A 15,513-nucleotide genomic window follows, 5' to 3' on the forward strand; every position below is an offset into this window, starting at 1 on the left:
TTAACAAGTTCCTCTCCTTGTGCAGTATGAGCATGTTGCCAAATATAACTACATAGAGTGAGGTCATTTAAAAGGTCAATCCTCATTTTAGAGGAATTACTGGTTCTAGTGATATTCACTATACTTAAAATGGGAATACCGCTGGAACCAAGAATACATCAAAAATCAAAATGAAGGATTCAAGTGCAAAAATCTGTAAAAAGCAAGATATGCCAACTTTAAAAATACCTTTTTATATGTTAAATTGAAAATCCAAACTGTTTATTATTTATAACCCACCAACAATATGCTCAGTGCCTCATTTATGCAAAATAAATCTAGACCCTGACTCAAGGAGCTCCCAGTCTAACACGCACACACACACCCAGAGGAAATCCACAGAAGGAAATTATGGAGGGTTATTGAAGTTGTATTATTCCTTTTATTATTGATTCACTTCTTATGGCCAACACACTAGGAGTATATCTTCAGCAGGGACCTTAGTCTATATGGCCACTGCCCGCTCTTCCCTCAAATCCCAGCTCCAGACAAATTTCTCTTTGAGGCTTGCAAGAAATTAGTCAAATGCTAATGGCTGCGAACAATATTGGTTTATAAAAAAAAAGCAGTTGAAGGTTTCACGTTTTGTTCCTCTTCCCCACCCCATCCTCTTTTTAGCTTGTTTTCATTAGCCGTGTCTAGACAGGCAGCACCACATGGGGCATGTGTAGCAGTGAAAACCAGCCGTGCGTAGCTACATGTAGCAGGGAAAGACTCTGGCCGTGGGGAAAAGCTACATGCTGCCAGCGCCTTTTACTGAGGCGGGAAAAGGCTCCAGCACCAGAGGCTGTGAGACGCTACGGTGCGAAAAATAGCAGCGTAAATGTGGGAGCCACCGCTTGGGCACAGAGCGAGCCGTGCAGCGTGCATACCCTATTGCTCTGTGCTCTACTCGCCTGAGCAATGTCTTACTGCTACTTATACTTGGCTAGCTGGGCGTGCCGCGTCTGTACTCCACACACCACCCCAACTGTAGACATAGACGCCGACTGTGAGCTATTCACAGTGGAACTACTATTCCTTTGGACAGCGCCTAGCGTGCCATGGGCACGACCATAATACCAACAAGAAAAACTAATATCAATCTCGAGAGGGAAAAGGATGATGGGTTTGTAAACCAGAACGGGAGATGATTCTGTGAGAATAGGGTTTGTGTATGAGTGGGCGATGAGATTAGATTAATTTGCTCTTAATTTATGTCCAGATTGAAACCTTTTTCAAGTGTCTTGTAACATTTCTTAAGAGTCTTCTTCCATCTGTGCAGAAACCAGCTGATGAATTGCTGCAAATTATTATTGTTTCACAACCCTCATATTGATTTTTTTCTATTTTGGATCTGCATCATTTTGTATCTCTTTTGCATTGGCTTCTGAATTCTGCTGCCTTTATTTGTTTCTCTTGATGGCACAGCACCCATTAATACCCTAGGCTGCTGCTTACTTGTGATTGATATTTCCCCCCTAAGCTTTATCAAACTGATTTTAATATTTTCTGTTCTAAGGGCTCGTGTTTGGTTTTGCAATTTACACTTTATTGTAACAGAGTATTTTTCACTGGTATGCGATTTTAAAAGTGAGCCTGCAAGCCCAGGGTGGGAAGACACAAAGGTCAGATGAAGACTATATGAATTTTGTCCTGTAGTTGCATGCCGTGCATGGTTCCTGACAAGTCCTAAGAACCAGATTGAAGACAGTGTAGAATGAGATGAAGAAAAGGTCAAGCCCAGCAAATAAAATTAGGGAATGTTTGAAAATAGAATTGCAAGCCAGTACATGAAATATCCAAATTCACTTTAAGACTCAACAATATAAGTTCAAAGATTTGAATTACTCAAGTGTATGCTGTTTTCAGCTGACACTGCTCATCTGGCACATCTCTGCATTGTCTGGCCAGAGCTTCTTCCCAACATAAGCAGCAGAGATCAATGCTATGCCACTGACACTCGTAAACAGAATGAACGTGAGCCAGACATTAGTAGATTCTGGAAACCTGAACAATATATCCAAGGTCATGATTGGTTTAAAAATTTCTTTTGTTGTCCTTGCTGCTGTTTGCCAGCAATAAATGGCAGTTGTACGTCATGTCTGTGCTATGCTGGGCACCACGCCATTGTAACTGTTTTTGATGGCAGGAGTCCTCAAAGATGTACTTGAAAATATTTGGGCCAGAAAAAATAATTCACTGAGGCCACAGTCTTGTTTCCAGGGAGGCTCTCTACCAAGAAGGGAAACATACTTTTACAGAAAGGCAGGAAACTCATACGTTCATAATATAAAACTCTCCCATGGAATTACAATAGCATTAACAAATTATTTTGATAAAATACAGGAGGATTCAAGGATGATTGTAGGAGATCTAGGGAGAAAAAGAATTCTGACTGATTTTGTAAGACAACACCCACTGCTGGAGCCCTCTGACAGTTTCCTAAAATTCTGTCTCATGACCATTCTTAGATATACTAACCCACCAGAGTTAGTCTCATGTTAATTGGTCCACAAATGAACTGCTCTAGTAATGTACTTTGTTTAATGAGCTTTAGCGTTAGTCACTAGTCAGAATTAAAGGTCAGTTCCTCTTAGAGCATCTTGCTCCTTCCTCCTAATCGCCCTTCACAACTTAGGAAGTTAATAATAGAAATCCTGTCTATGCTATGTCAGGTAGAAGACAGGATGATGAAGGCAAAAAAAAAAAAAATTATTCTTAGCTAACGTAACACAGACATTTCCCAAAGAGTACATCTGTCTGTTCTTATGAACACATCTAATTATGGCAAACAGTTAACACCTTGAAGAGAGGCTTTCATGCAAGGGTAAACTTTAACATACGTCATATTTGCTCTTAAAACACCTTTCATCTGGCTTTTCATACTTTTCCATGCATGTTCCTTTTTTTTTTTTATAACAGTTTATCAAGGGCCTAATTTTGAAAAAGGACTCCAACCTTTTTTCTATTTTTATGGATACAATTTAGTGCCCACAGTTATTTGTGTGTACAAATGCTACCATAGCAACATGAAACGAGCTGACTTATGGATACAGTCTGGAGGTGAGATATCTAGATGGTAGTTGGGCTTGCAAAACTGTGAGTGCAATTATTTGGCTACTGTTAATTGAATACCACAAAAATGTAGGCTACTTTTCAAAATCAAGCCTTAGAACGTATTTATGCATCAAAACCCGCCTGTGCACCTTGAAGTCCACTCTTTCTCTTCCCCAGGAGAGCCTACAATAAAGTCACAATGCATGATTTGACATTACGACTACCCTGGCAGCAAACAGATGTCATGCATATATAGGATTATGACTGACATTACTGGAGGATCCAAGAAGAGGAGGAGCTGTGTGAAGAGGGACAAAAGCAGACTCAGTTTCAATACTAATGGAGTTTCACTGGCACAGTAACAATGCTTTATCTATAAGTCTTCTCTTTTCAAGTTTTGTCCAGCGTTGACATCTTCCTTTAAGGCCCAAAACCTTAATCCTGAGCAAAGCCTGAAGTAAACAGTCTTTGAAGAGGGGTTCTTCATGCCGGCCTGCTGGGGACAGAATCTGATGCATTTTGACTATGGAACACCAGTGGAGACACTCTGTAAACACCCCTGCACTCTCTCTGGCTTAGCAATGAGTTGCCAAGGGATCTATGTTAATTATGGATCCACTGGCTACAACTTTGCCCATCATGTCCCTACCTCCAGTGGAGATGTGTGGAGAGAACGCTCTTTGAGGACTGCCACAGAATCTGGTCTTAAGAAAATAGCATTTCAATGTCACAGGTCTGCTCTAAAAATACCACTAGAGATTTCAGCGCATTTTTTTCTGAGAGGGTCTTTAGGTGCTCAAATGGGTTATAATTCTTTTCTTTTTGTCTATATTTATAAGTACTCACAGAAAGACAGACATAAACCATTAGAAATATGATAAAATAGCATCTGTTAAATACTGTTAAAGGTAATGACTGCTGCAGTTTTCATAAGGCTCCGCAGGCAATACTAAGGAATAGAACAGGCAATGATAAGACCAGAATGGAAACAGCCTTTTATTCTAAATTTCATATGTACAGGGAAAGCCGTTTTACGCAGTTTTGTAAACTCTGCATAAAAGAGCCATTGTCATCCAATGTCACTGTGTTTACATGAGTAACAATTTTTAAACACTGGAGTACATTATTAACAACAAAAACCATTACCAAACAGGCATAAAGACAGATATATGTGCTGAAATGTCACATATATTCTAAAAACTGGTTGATGCAAAAATAAAATGTGCCAGTAAAAAAAAAAAAAAAAAAGGCATATTTTAAATCACACAATCTACGAATTTTCTTTTTTCTTTCTTTTTTCAAGCATGATATGTTGAGTCTTAATCTCAAGCCTTTTCACATAAGGATTTGCAGGCACTTCAGTAACCCAGCTATATATTTACCATACATGAAGTTCAGACCAACAAACATAAAACCAACTGCTGCAAAAGAAATTCTCATATCCCATATGCACATTAAAATATCACTGCTAGAGCAATCTTATTTCAGTTATTTTTGGACATTAACATGTTTTCAGGATGACGTGTAACAGATTTTCTCCATTTATCTCTTATTCATATGTTTTAGAGTTTTTTTTTAATGTGGTACCACAATGCAAAGGTACAACACATAGAATCACAAGGTGATCATCCATAAAACTTTACAAATGATAGAAAAAAGAGTTGGGGTCTATGTGTTTGTTTTCTGGGGTTTTTTTAAGTTGTTTTGTTTTTTTAGTTTTTTGATCCAAAAAGAAGGTCTGATTGCATTTTGTCTTGCTCTAAGCCCTCCTCCCAACCTTCCCACAATAAAGACAAGTGAATTATAATCATATATAGGATGATTGTGGGGTAATTCTTCCCTAATTCTTTTCTTAGGTACAATTTCACATGACCTCATACATTTTTAAGGAAAACAAATCACAATCCAGCCTTACGTTTTTCCACAATTCCTCATATTTCATGAAAGAACAAATATATCTGTCATAGTCTGGACTGAGATTTTATTTATAAATTTAATACCCTCTCTTTAGTTATTTCACTGGTAAAGTACTACATGTTAAGATATAAGACACTGTAAAAGGATTCCCAGGATAACTGAAAGCCGTAATGTTGTTTTGCTTATGAATCAGGATAAAGACTTTTTAAATGAGCTCAGAGAAAGAGAATGTGTGCATAACAGGAGAAAAACAGTTTTTTTAGAATATAGACAATTAAATATTGATCAACAAAGACTGTAAATGATTCCACCATAAAACATCTTAGAAGTTTGATCTTGAGTGGACTTAAGCTTTATCCACTCAAGAGTGATATGTAACCCAGCCTCCACTCCAAGAGAAATAATAAAGATGTGTCAATGCCTTCTTCAACTTCAAATTCTTTAATTTATGCCACAATGCTGTATTTTGTGCAATAACTCACTGCAAAGTAGAACACATTAGAGTAAATCCTAATAATAAGCCATTGACAACTACTGGACTGGGCTAGGACGCTTGGTAACCAACACGCTGCTTACCTATAGTATGATTGTCAAATGGTGGAAAATCCTTCCATGAATATAACACTTGAGACAGAATGGCAAAGACATAAGGCCTATCAATTCTTTGCCCATATTGCTAAAGGCACTGAAACAGACAACAGATGTATTCCTTAGTACCATCAGTTTAAACAGTTTTTGAAATACAAGTCTTTATATGAAAATGTTCTTTATTGCATGATATGTTGATCGTCTTTTTCTTCAACTCAAGAATAAAATGGCCTTCCCTTTTCTGGAGTTTGTAATCTGTTCAGCCTGGCTACCTGAGATGGTGAAGGTGGTACATCTTGCCTGAAAGGACCTTTCGGAGGGACATAATTAGGGTCCTGAATTTTCTTATATGAGTCATAGTTGTTAGGCCCTTCAGAAGATGTCTTTTTTTTCAGTTGTTGCTCTTTCCGCCTCTGTTCTTGACGGAGCAGTTCTTGTGTTTCCAGCATTACCCGCGCATTGAAGCCATGTCCTCCCATGTAGCCGTTTCTTGATCCTTGGTAGCTGGAATACCTGGGGTTTTCCTTTGCAGTCTGGAACCCTTCACCAGGAGAGTAGCTCTGTTCCCAGGAATCTTGAGATACAGAACTTGCATTTTTTCTGCTCTGCCTGAAAATAAGAACAGAAAAATGTTTTAAAGAAATCTGCAGGATGCTCTTAATGTTTAAACAATAATCATTAGAAGAATGGGAATTCAAGAGCCAAGTCAACTTTTTCATAAAGGAGATTCTTTCCCCCCCCCCCCCCCCAGATGGGACTCTCAGCTGATGTCAGCCTTGCAGCTAGGAGACTTCTTGATAAGTGTTCTTCTTTTCCCCCCAAAATGGCCACTTTGTCTCTTTTGCATTTTAGATATATTTCCAAAGCACTGCAGTAGGGGAACGGAATTTGGCAGCCAGTACAACAATCATAATTAGAAACTTTAAGATGTTATAATTCAACTGGAAACCAACAAAACAGTCTACAAAAACATTGCCACAATGCCAGAGAAACCAGATAACAGCAAGCACGTGTAATGAATGGTAAGTCAGTTATGAAAAAAATTAAAAAGGCAACAGGTTGATCCATTTAATACTTGCTTTAAAGCTTTACAAGTCTTTGACAAAGTCTTGTAAAAACTCTTCATTGATGTACAGTACCAATGAGGTTATGTTCCTCCAGAATCCCGAGTTAGGGAGTTTTGTATTATCAGAACTATTTCCCAGCATGCTATATCTTTCCTGAAAGGAATGACAGGGATAACCTATTTTGCTCATTTTCTGACTCCACAGGGTAGATAAATAAATCAAATGCATATAGGAATTACAAATTCTTATTGCTTTTTTGCAATAAATCATCACGTTATTTCAAGGAAACATTATTGTTTTGAAATATCTTTAATTTACTGTCAAGCCACTAGATGCTTTATGAATTTAAAATAAGGTTGGATATGATAAAGTAAAACAATTTTGTGCTGGAATAAGAGAGACACCCACTTTGAGATTAAAATTAGTGTAAGAGAATCATGCAGTAAAGCAAAATATATTGCTGCATTAATCAATAAGAAAGTCATTTAACTGCTGTATATATCGCTCAGGTTTTCATGTCAGCACATAGAATAAAAACAAGGCTCAGTTTTGGCTTAGTGGATTCAATAGGCGGCTGGACGTCAGGAGACATGGGCAGTCTTCCCACTACCGATTTATGGGGCAAGTCACTTAACCTCTCTGTGCTTCTCTTTCCACATGTGTAACTTGGCGACGACTATGCTTTCCCCCATTTGTAATGTACTCTGTGATCACTGGATGAAAACTTTTACTATTCCACATAAATGTAATTTATTATTATTATTGTTGATGTTCGCATACCCTTCTTTACAAAACAAGATCTCTGGGCCACAGCTCTATTGCTTGCTCGTACACGAGCAAAGTGAATGACCCTTAGGGTACAAAGCTTCCAAAGTTTCTGAAATATGGCAAGATAACTTTTCAATATGAAACATTAGCTTGGAGGTAAACATTACTTAGAACAGTTTCACCTGGGAAATGGTAATGACTAACTGAATAGACTTCATTTAATTACTGTTTTCTGGTCCTAGCTCAAAATTAGTTGGACCATTTGTGTTGTCTTTTGGGGAAGATTTAAGAAATATAATTGAAGAGGTTTTTATTTGCGTAAAGTGCTCAACATTTTAACTTAAAAGATAAACAAACTGGGCTGCTTGAAGTTACACAAGATGGAAAGTAACCAAGGTTAAGAATAAAACCAGTGCATCGTGTTAATCATAAAACTGTAATTGTATCAATGAATTTGGGATCCAAACGATATTAGTGATAATGAGATTTCTTCCTAGGTTCATGAAAAAATCTCCGATGATTGAAGAGCTCATTGATGTCCCATTTGATTGTTTTATTACTGGCAACTTTTTGAACCACAGAATTTCAGCAGCACAATTTTCTAACAATTCCCTTCACCTGGAGCTGAGAATAATCACTTGTGTTCGTAGCCATGTCAAGGGTCATATGAACCCTGCAATTAAACGCTCATCAAATGCACACTAATAAGCGTTCTTATTCATTACTTATCATTTTTCACACTAATCAATAGATTCAGTAAATTTTCTCTTACGCTCTTACGCATTAAACTTCTCTGTTTCCTATGGTTATTTTCCAAATTTGTGGTCAACGAAATTTCTCTTTAAAAATATGAATTTCTGAAGTTGGAACTTTGCATTACAGCTCTCCAGCTTTTAGATACTACAGTGACGGCTACGACAGCAAAACCCAAAACACAGGTTCAAAATGCAGGATTCATATTTTCCCAGGTGATCTATGCCTTAACGGAGCTAATGGGCCTGAAATGGACTCCAGTTTGTTCAAACAAGCCCTTAATATTATTATTTATACAGGGTTTGGTGTTTTTACCTCCATGTCATCTAACCCCTGAATCTGTCTGAGCCTTATTTATATCACGACAGTCCACTGGTGGAGCGGCACCCTTTGAGAATTACAAGGTCTGAAAAATCCTAGTATAACACGGCTCGAGAGAGAGCCTTCCTGTGCCATCTCTTCATACTCACACTGTCATGATCCTCTAATTAAGCCACTCTGTGCCAAAGTTAGTTTGGGGTATGTACATGCAGTCAGAACCTTTTTATATTTATTTACCTTTTTTAATTACCTCTTCCTCTGAAAGACATACTAAAATGCCCAAAACATACCGTAGAACCTCAGAGTTAAGAACACCAGAGTTAAAAACTGACCAGTGAACCCACACCTCATCTGGAACCGGAAGTACACAATCAGCAGCAGCAGAGACCAAAAAAAGCAAATACAGTACAGTATTGTGTTAAACGTAAACTCCTAAAAAAATAAAGGGAAAGCAGGATTTTTCTTCTGCATAGTAAAGTTTCAAAGTTGTATTAAGTCAATGTTAAGTTGTAAACTTTTGAAAGAACAATGATGTTTTGTTCAGTTACGAGCATTTCAGTGTTACGAACAACCTCCATTCCTGAGGTGTTCGTAACTCTGAGGTTCTACTGTACTTCTTCTCAGAAAAACTATTTTGAGGTGTAATCCACTCTACAGAAAGCAAGAGGTATAGGGGGAAAAAACAGTAATAGAGCTGCCATTTTGAAAAGTTTCCTTAAAAAAACCCCAAAACCCAGACCACCATAACTTTTAATCTCCTTTTTTCATTTTCTTCCAAACTTCACAGAAAAATTCTACTCTGAGATGAGTTGTGACATGTGAAAACTCAAGAGATATGGTTTCTTTTGCAGAATAGAGGAGAGGATAATGGGATTCAAAATCAGGGACTTAATTGTTAAGCTAACTTCACCTTTAACTATGAAACGGTTTATGGCTGCTGCAAAATAAAATAGTGAAATGGCCTCTTTTGCAAGGGTTCAGCAGTTCCTGGTGCTGAGATGTATATATAACCATTACCAGCTCCCCAAAATCTATATAAAGGGACCAAAGCAAGGGCAACATAGTAATATGTAAGGCACACCCAAGTCAAGGAAGTTTTCAAGCTTAAAGTACCCGTAGCGAAAGGCAGCTCCATTCTACCTCAGCTCTTGTCACAGATTTCCCCAATTAACGTCTGAGAATTCTAAAAACTCTCTACATTCACATACAGTGTTCAAGTGTAGCTGTTCTTATGTAACCTACACGACAAGCTGGGTAAAATTCTGACCATTCATTTTACTTCGTCTTTGGCTTTTTAAAAAAATTAACTCTAATCAGTTCATTGGCCTGTGAACATTTTATGACTACAGATTTGTTTAGACGAAAGGATATTAATTCTCAGCATTCCAATGTTAATGATCCAGTAAGTTTGAAGAAACCCGTATGCCAGAAACTTGGATGTGGCTCAATTTTGGATAGCATTTCATGGTTGTCTCCACGTTCTTTTGTTTGATTTCTCGTTTTTTTAACTATATGTCTGTGTATCAACATCACAAGACTGATTTTTGGTTTGGTAAGAAATTAAGCAACACAAAACTATGATATACAAAAAGGGTGCAAACACCCCTCAATTTGTTTCTCTCCTCTGATCTGTTTCATACTCAAGAGATTCTTTTCTAGAGGGGGAAAGTGATACTAGATAGTCCCACAGGATCCAGGCTTTAAGGTGCATGCATTAAGCACAGCATTTTCCTTCCACAAATGAAATTAGCTCCAGGCTCACATATACCACATAGTTTTAGACAGTTACTATACCTGGGTAATGAACTATACTGGCGCTGAGCTTGTTGGAAACTTTCTCTTTCTTCTTGTCGTTGCCGCTGCATCTGAACTTCTACAGATACGGAGTGTCTGCCACTCTGTGAGTATGTCTTGGAGTTTGGCTAGAGTATGGAAAGTTAAGCAAAATAATTAAGCAAAGCATGAAAATATCTACATAGGAGCAATTGACTCAATTACTGTTATATATCCACACACATACTTTAAAATGTTCAAATTCAAATGTTCAAATTGGTTTTCCCGTAACTGCAATAAATTCTGACCTTGAACACAATGTCATCTGCTATGGGCTATATTTTAATCTAACCGTCTATTTTGGAAACGTTATCTGATAAATACTAAGGGTTGAACTGTGATTCGCTCTTATATGAAGGAATACCTAACTCCATGTGAAATCGGTGGACCAGATACTCAGCTGGGGTAAATCAATATCATGTCTGTGACGCTATGGCTATTTATACCAGCTGAGGATCTGACCCCACGTGAGTAAGGATATCACAGTCCGGCCTTAATGTTTGCACACCATTAATTAGTTCAAATGAGAGCAAACACTGCTTCTTACTATGTAATGCAGTAATGTGCGCATGTAGGGATGGATTCTCCAGTCAGCTACAAACAGAGCAAGTTGTTTGTGCACAGGGGGAATCGCTGTCTGGTGTGAAGGAGGTGACAGTCGCCTCTTGCACCTGCTCCACTACTTGTTGCCTTCCCCACGGGGATGCATTGTCCTGCATAAGGGTGGGGGGAATTGTGTCAGGGAGGGGGAGGGCAGGTAAGGGAAAGGGAGGGAAGGGCAGGAATCGTGGCAGAGTGAGATTCTGTCACACCTAACTGTCTGCTCGCCTGCTGCAGCTTCAAATTGCTTTGGGGCCAGGCAAAGCAGAATCAGGGAGTCACAGTCACAATCCCCTTCCACTGTGCCTGTACAGAGAGAATTCAGCCTGTAGTCTTTTGAGTGCCTTCAACTGGTAGTTCTAATAACAGTAATACCAAGTATAGGAAGTTCCCTGTTGTACTACTGTAATCCACAATCCTTAACTGGAAGCTGGTGGTGTCTGCAAGTAGAGACTGTAAAATAAAGAATGATGGATTATTTATTTAAAGACAGATTTTCAGAGGCACTGAGCACTTATAAGAGCAGCAGATGCTGAGCACCACTGAAACTCTGACTCTTAAGGTACATCTACACAGGGATAAAAGCTCCGTGGCACAGCTGGGTCACCTGACTTGGGCTTGCAAGATCCCAGAGCTTAGACTCCAGTTTCAGCCTGAACATCTACACAGCAATTTTTCAGTCCCAGAGCCCAAATAATTTTTATGCCTGTGTAGATATACCCTTAGTCTTTAGCGGCTTAACTTGAAGTCTGTCTTCCTTATGAAATAAGTACATACACTGAACTTACGTACAATGTACCATTCAAAATACCACTTCTCTCTGCTTGGATATGATCCATTCAACAAGCATATATAATCCTTCCAGAGAAAATGCTAGCAAGTCTTGTGGAGAGACTAGGGCAACCCATACCTCGTGGCAAGGATTTCAAGTATCATTACAGCCGGGATGTAATTGTGGCATTGAAATTATTGAGCATTACATTGAGTTGAGGTGAAAATGGGCTATTGTTTTGATAGTACAGAGCACTACAAGACTCCAATATGAACATGTTTCAGATTGTATGGTTTCAAGCTCTTCCGTATGTTGCCGATAGAGCAAACAATGTTGTGTGTGAGAGAGATAGGTGAAAACTAGTTATTAAAAAAACCCAGATTTTTTAACTTTTCTCTAAAAAAATTATTAGCTATGTTGGTGCATGAGTCATGTTCAGCCACTTTTTGCCTTTTCCTCTATTTCTTTCACTCACAGTGAACATCTCTTTTGTTTTCTGCCATTATAATTTTTGCAGCAGACATACGCAGTAGTGGCTGACACATCTGAAAGATAAAAGGTTTTTCAAAAGCTCCTCACATTTTGAAGGCAAATGTAAAAAAAAAAAAGAGTTGTAATTCTTGACTTAAGCTGCTCCTTTGTTTTAATAAGAATTCAGGTACTTGAAAGTAGCCAGTAAAACATAAAATGTGAGACAGGTCTACAGCTGCCAGAACCTCTGTTTTGAACAATGATATGCATCAGATGGAACATCAGCAGCAGCTCAAAAATCTGACAAAATTTGGAGAGCAACTGTTTTACTTGTTAGTAGAAGATTATCGTGCACGAGAATCAGTTTGAAAGCATAAAAAGGAAAATGACTGGTACAGGGAAGCATAGGAAAGAGAGAAAAGGAGGACTTGTGGCACCTTAGAGACTAACCAATTTATTTGAGCTTATGCTTTTGCGGATACAGACTAACACGGCTGCTACTCTGAAATATGAAAAAGAGTGCATGATAAAATAATGGTGCCTACTTTAGGGATAGATTTACTCTCACAAAGCCTCAGTACAAATATTCATAACAAAAAAACCCTTAAAAGAAATGTGTGATGATGAGGCAATAAATTCAGAGTGTCATAAACAGGAAACTCACTGAGCTAAAAAACTCTACTGAATATACATATCTAGTAATTCACACAGACAAATTTCCTTACAAAACTTGACAGACATAAATGAAAAGAAGAGCATTTCACTTCTTCTACAGTACGTTTCCAATTTTCCTGACTTTATTGTCAATCTTGTGATATTCTGTATTTTACTTAATGCCCCCATATTATGGAGGCAAGTGATTATATGAGAATTTCAACTTTCATTTAATAAATAAGAGTAAGCGTCTAGCCATTCTGGTTACAGAATGATTAAAGAGAAAAGCTTGAAATTGCAATGCAGTAGTATCATAAACATTCAATAATCAGAAGGCAAATAATCTTTTCCTCACATATTTATCATTCATGTTTATTTTTTTTAAAAATGATTTTAAGCCAATCTCATGATTTCTGGGGACCCGATTCTTTATTTTTGAATGCTTGGGGTTGGAAAACCTGTTCGGTGCATACAGTTATGTGGGCACGCATGCACACACACTAATATAAACAAAGTAACCATGGAAACATTACTACAATGATAGATGCTTTAAAAATGTTCAGAGGTTATGGTACCAACTGTCAAAAGTGGGTGCTTAAAGTTAGGCACTTAAATCTGCATTAGACACCTTAATACCAGTTAAAGACTCTAAAATGTGTCTCTGTATGGGGGAAGGTATGTGGGCTATTAAATCACCAGGCCCATGAATGGTTTCTGAGCGGGGCATGGATTCGTAGTCACCCAAGTTTGAAAATTGCACTCAATGGTCAACATTTTCACGCTGAGGTGTCTTAAGGAAGGCACCTAAATCAACGTCCCTGACTTTTAGAAGTGACAAGCGCCTGCAACTCCTGTTAAAGTCATTTGGAGTCAAAGTTGCTCAACACATCTGAGAAGCAGGCCAGTTATTAATTTGCTTATGGTACGTCTACGCTGTAATTAAAGTCCCACAGTTGGCCTGACTCAGGCTCCCAGGGCTCAGGTAGCGTAGATGCTCGGCCTGGGTTCTAGGACCCTGCAAGGTGGGAGGGTCCCACAGCTTGGGTTGCAGCCCAAGCCCAAATGTTGACAATGCAATTAAACAGTCCCTTAGCTCAAGCCCCGCGAGCCCAAGTCCATTGGCACGAGCCAGCTGTGGGCATCTAATTGAAATGTAGACCTACCCTAAGTGATTGCCTTTAGATCTGTCCATTTGTAAATTTTGGTTATAGAATGGATTCAGGTCTGAATTTAGACATCCAAAGTATGGCTAATGAAAGCCTTATATATCATTGATGTGATATCACACCAAAAATCTCCCAAATTTGCTCATCTTTTACTTAACTTGATAAGAAAACTTCAATTCTACACATAAAGCTTTCTCTTTGTAAATGATTAATTGAGAAAAACATATTTAAAAGCGTTGCCACAATACTAAAATTTAGTTTACAGATAAAATGTATCTTCTAAAGGAAATTTGTATGTTAGGATTTGTCAGTTTCATTTCAGCCCCCAAAACACAACACATATGCACATAATTTATGTTACTACAAAAATACTGTCATAAATATAAAGGGAAGGGTAAACCCCTTTAAAATCCCTCCTGGCCAGAGGAAAAATCCTCTCACCTGTAAAGGGTTAAGAAGCTAAAGGTAACCTCGCCGGCATCTGACCAAAATGACCAATGAGGAGACAAGATATTTTCAAAAGCTGGGAGGAGGGAGAGAAACAAAGGGTCTCTGTCTGTCTATATGCTGCTTATGCCGGGGATAGAGCAGGAATGGAGTCTTAGAACTTTTAGTAAGTAATCTAGCTAGGTATGTGTTAGATTATGATTTCTTTAAATGGCTGAGAAAACAATTGTGCTGAATAGAATGACTATTTCTGTCTGTGTGTCTTTTTTGTAACTTAAGGTTTTGCTTAGAGGGATTCTCTATGTTTTGAATCTAATTACCCTGTAAGGTATCTACCATCCTGATTTTACAGAGAGGATTTCTTTACTTCTATTTCTATTAAAAGTCTTCTTGTAAGAAAACTGAATGCTTTTTCATTGTTCTCAGATCCAAGGGTTTGGGTCTGTGGTCACCTATGCAAATTGGTGAGGATTTTTACCAAACCTTTCCCAGGAAGTGGGGTGCAAGGGTTGGGATGATTTTGGGGGGAAAGACGTGTCCAAACTACATTTCCCAGTAAACCCAGTTAGAGTTTGGTGGTGGCAGTGGATATTCCAAGGACAAAGGATAAAATTAATTTGTACCTTGGGGAAGTTTTAACCTAAGCTGGTAAAAGTAAGCTTAGGAGGTTTTCATGCAGGTCCCCACATCTGTACCCTAGAGTTCAGAGTCGGGGAGGAACCTTGACAAATACATACCGAGAATAAAGGAAAACCTCCATGGTGAAAATATTTAATGTCTTACAACACAAACCATGCACTTGGAATACAGCACAAAAACATGTTAACACCTGTACGAACAGGGTACTGCAAAGAAAAGTATAATTATAATAATTCTTTGAAGCCATCAAACAAACCTGGCAACAGCTCTTAGTGAAAATTGCAAAGAACTCTGTCCTTGTTTGTGATGAGATGTATGACAAGTGACCTTTTAAACCAAAAAGCAGTCAAGGCTGCAACAACAACCAAGGCTGAATTATACACATAAATGTATGTTCAAGTCCTCAACAATACATTTAAGTGATGATAGTAGCTTCCCA

At 38.2% G+C, this 15,513-nt stretch overlaps 1 protein-coding gene across 7 annotated transcripts in view; it reads right to left on the reverse strand.

Annotated features, from left to right (window-relative positions):
- Positions 1 to 4,044: 4,044 nt before the first annotated feature.
- The window catches only part of PARD3 (par-3 family cell polarity regulator), a 652,516-nt gene continuing 641,047 nt past the window's right edge, over positions 4,045 to 15,513 (reverse strand). For 6 of the 7 annotated variants that reach the window (XM_077808302.1, XM_077808300.1, XM_077808298.1 and 3 more), the window contains 2 exons: positions 10,287 to 10,414; positions 4,046 to 6,192 (listed from right to left, as the gene is read on the reverse strand). In XM_077808302.1, the coding sequence (XP_077664428.1) occupies positions 5,799 to 6,192; positions 10,287 to 10,414 (522 nt within the window). In that variant the 3' untranslated portion in view covers positions 4,046 to 5,798. Of the gene's footprint in view, positions 6,193 to 10,286; positions 10,415 to 15,513 lie in introns of all 7 variants that reach the window. The other variant, XM_077808301.1, reaches the window with a different exon arrangement.

This window comes from Eretmochelys imbricata, chromosome 2 (genome assembly GCF_965152235.1).
Source record: "Eretmochelys imbricata isolate rEreImb1 chromosome 2, rEreImb1.hap1, whole genome shotgun sequence".
NCBI lineage: Eukaryota > Metazoa > Chordata > Testudines > Cheloniidae > Eretmochelys > Eretmochelys imbricata.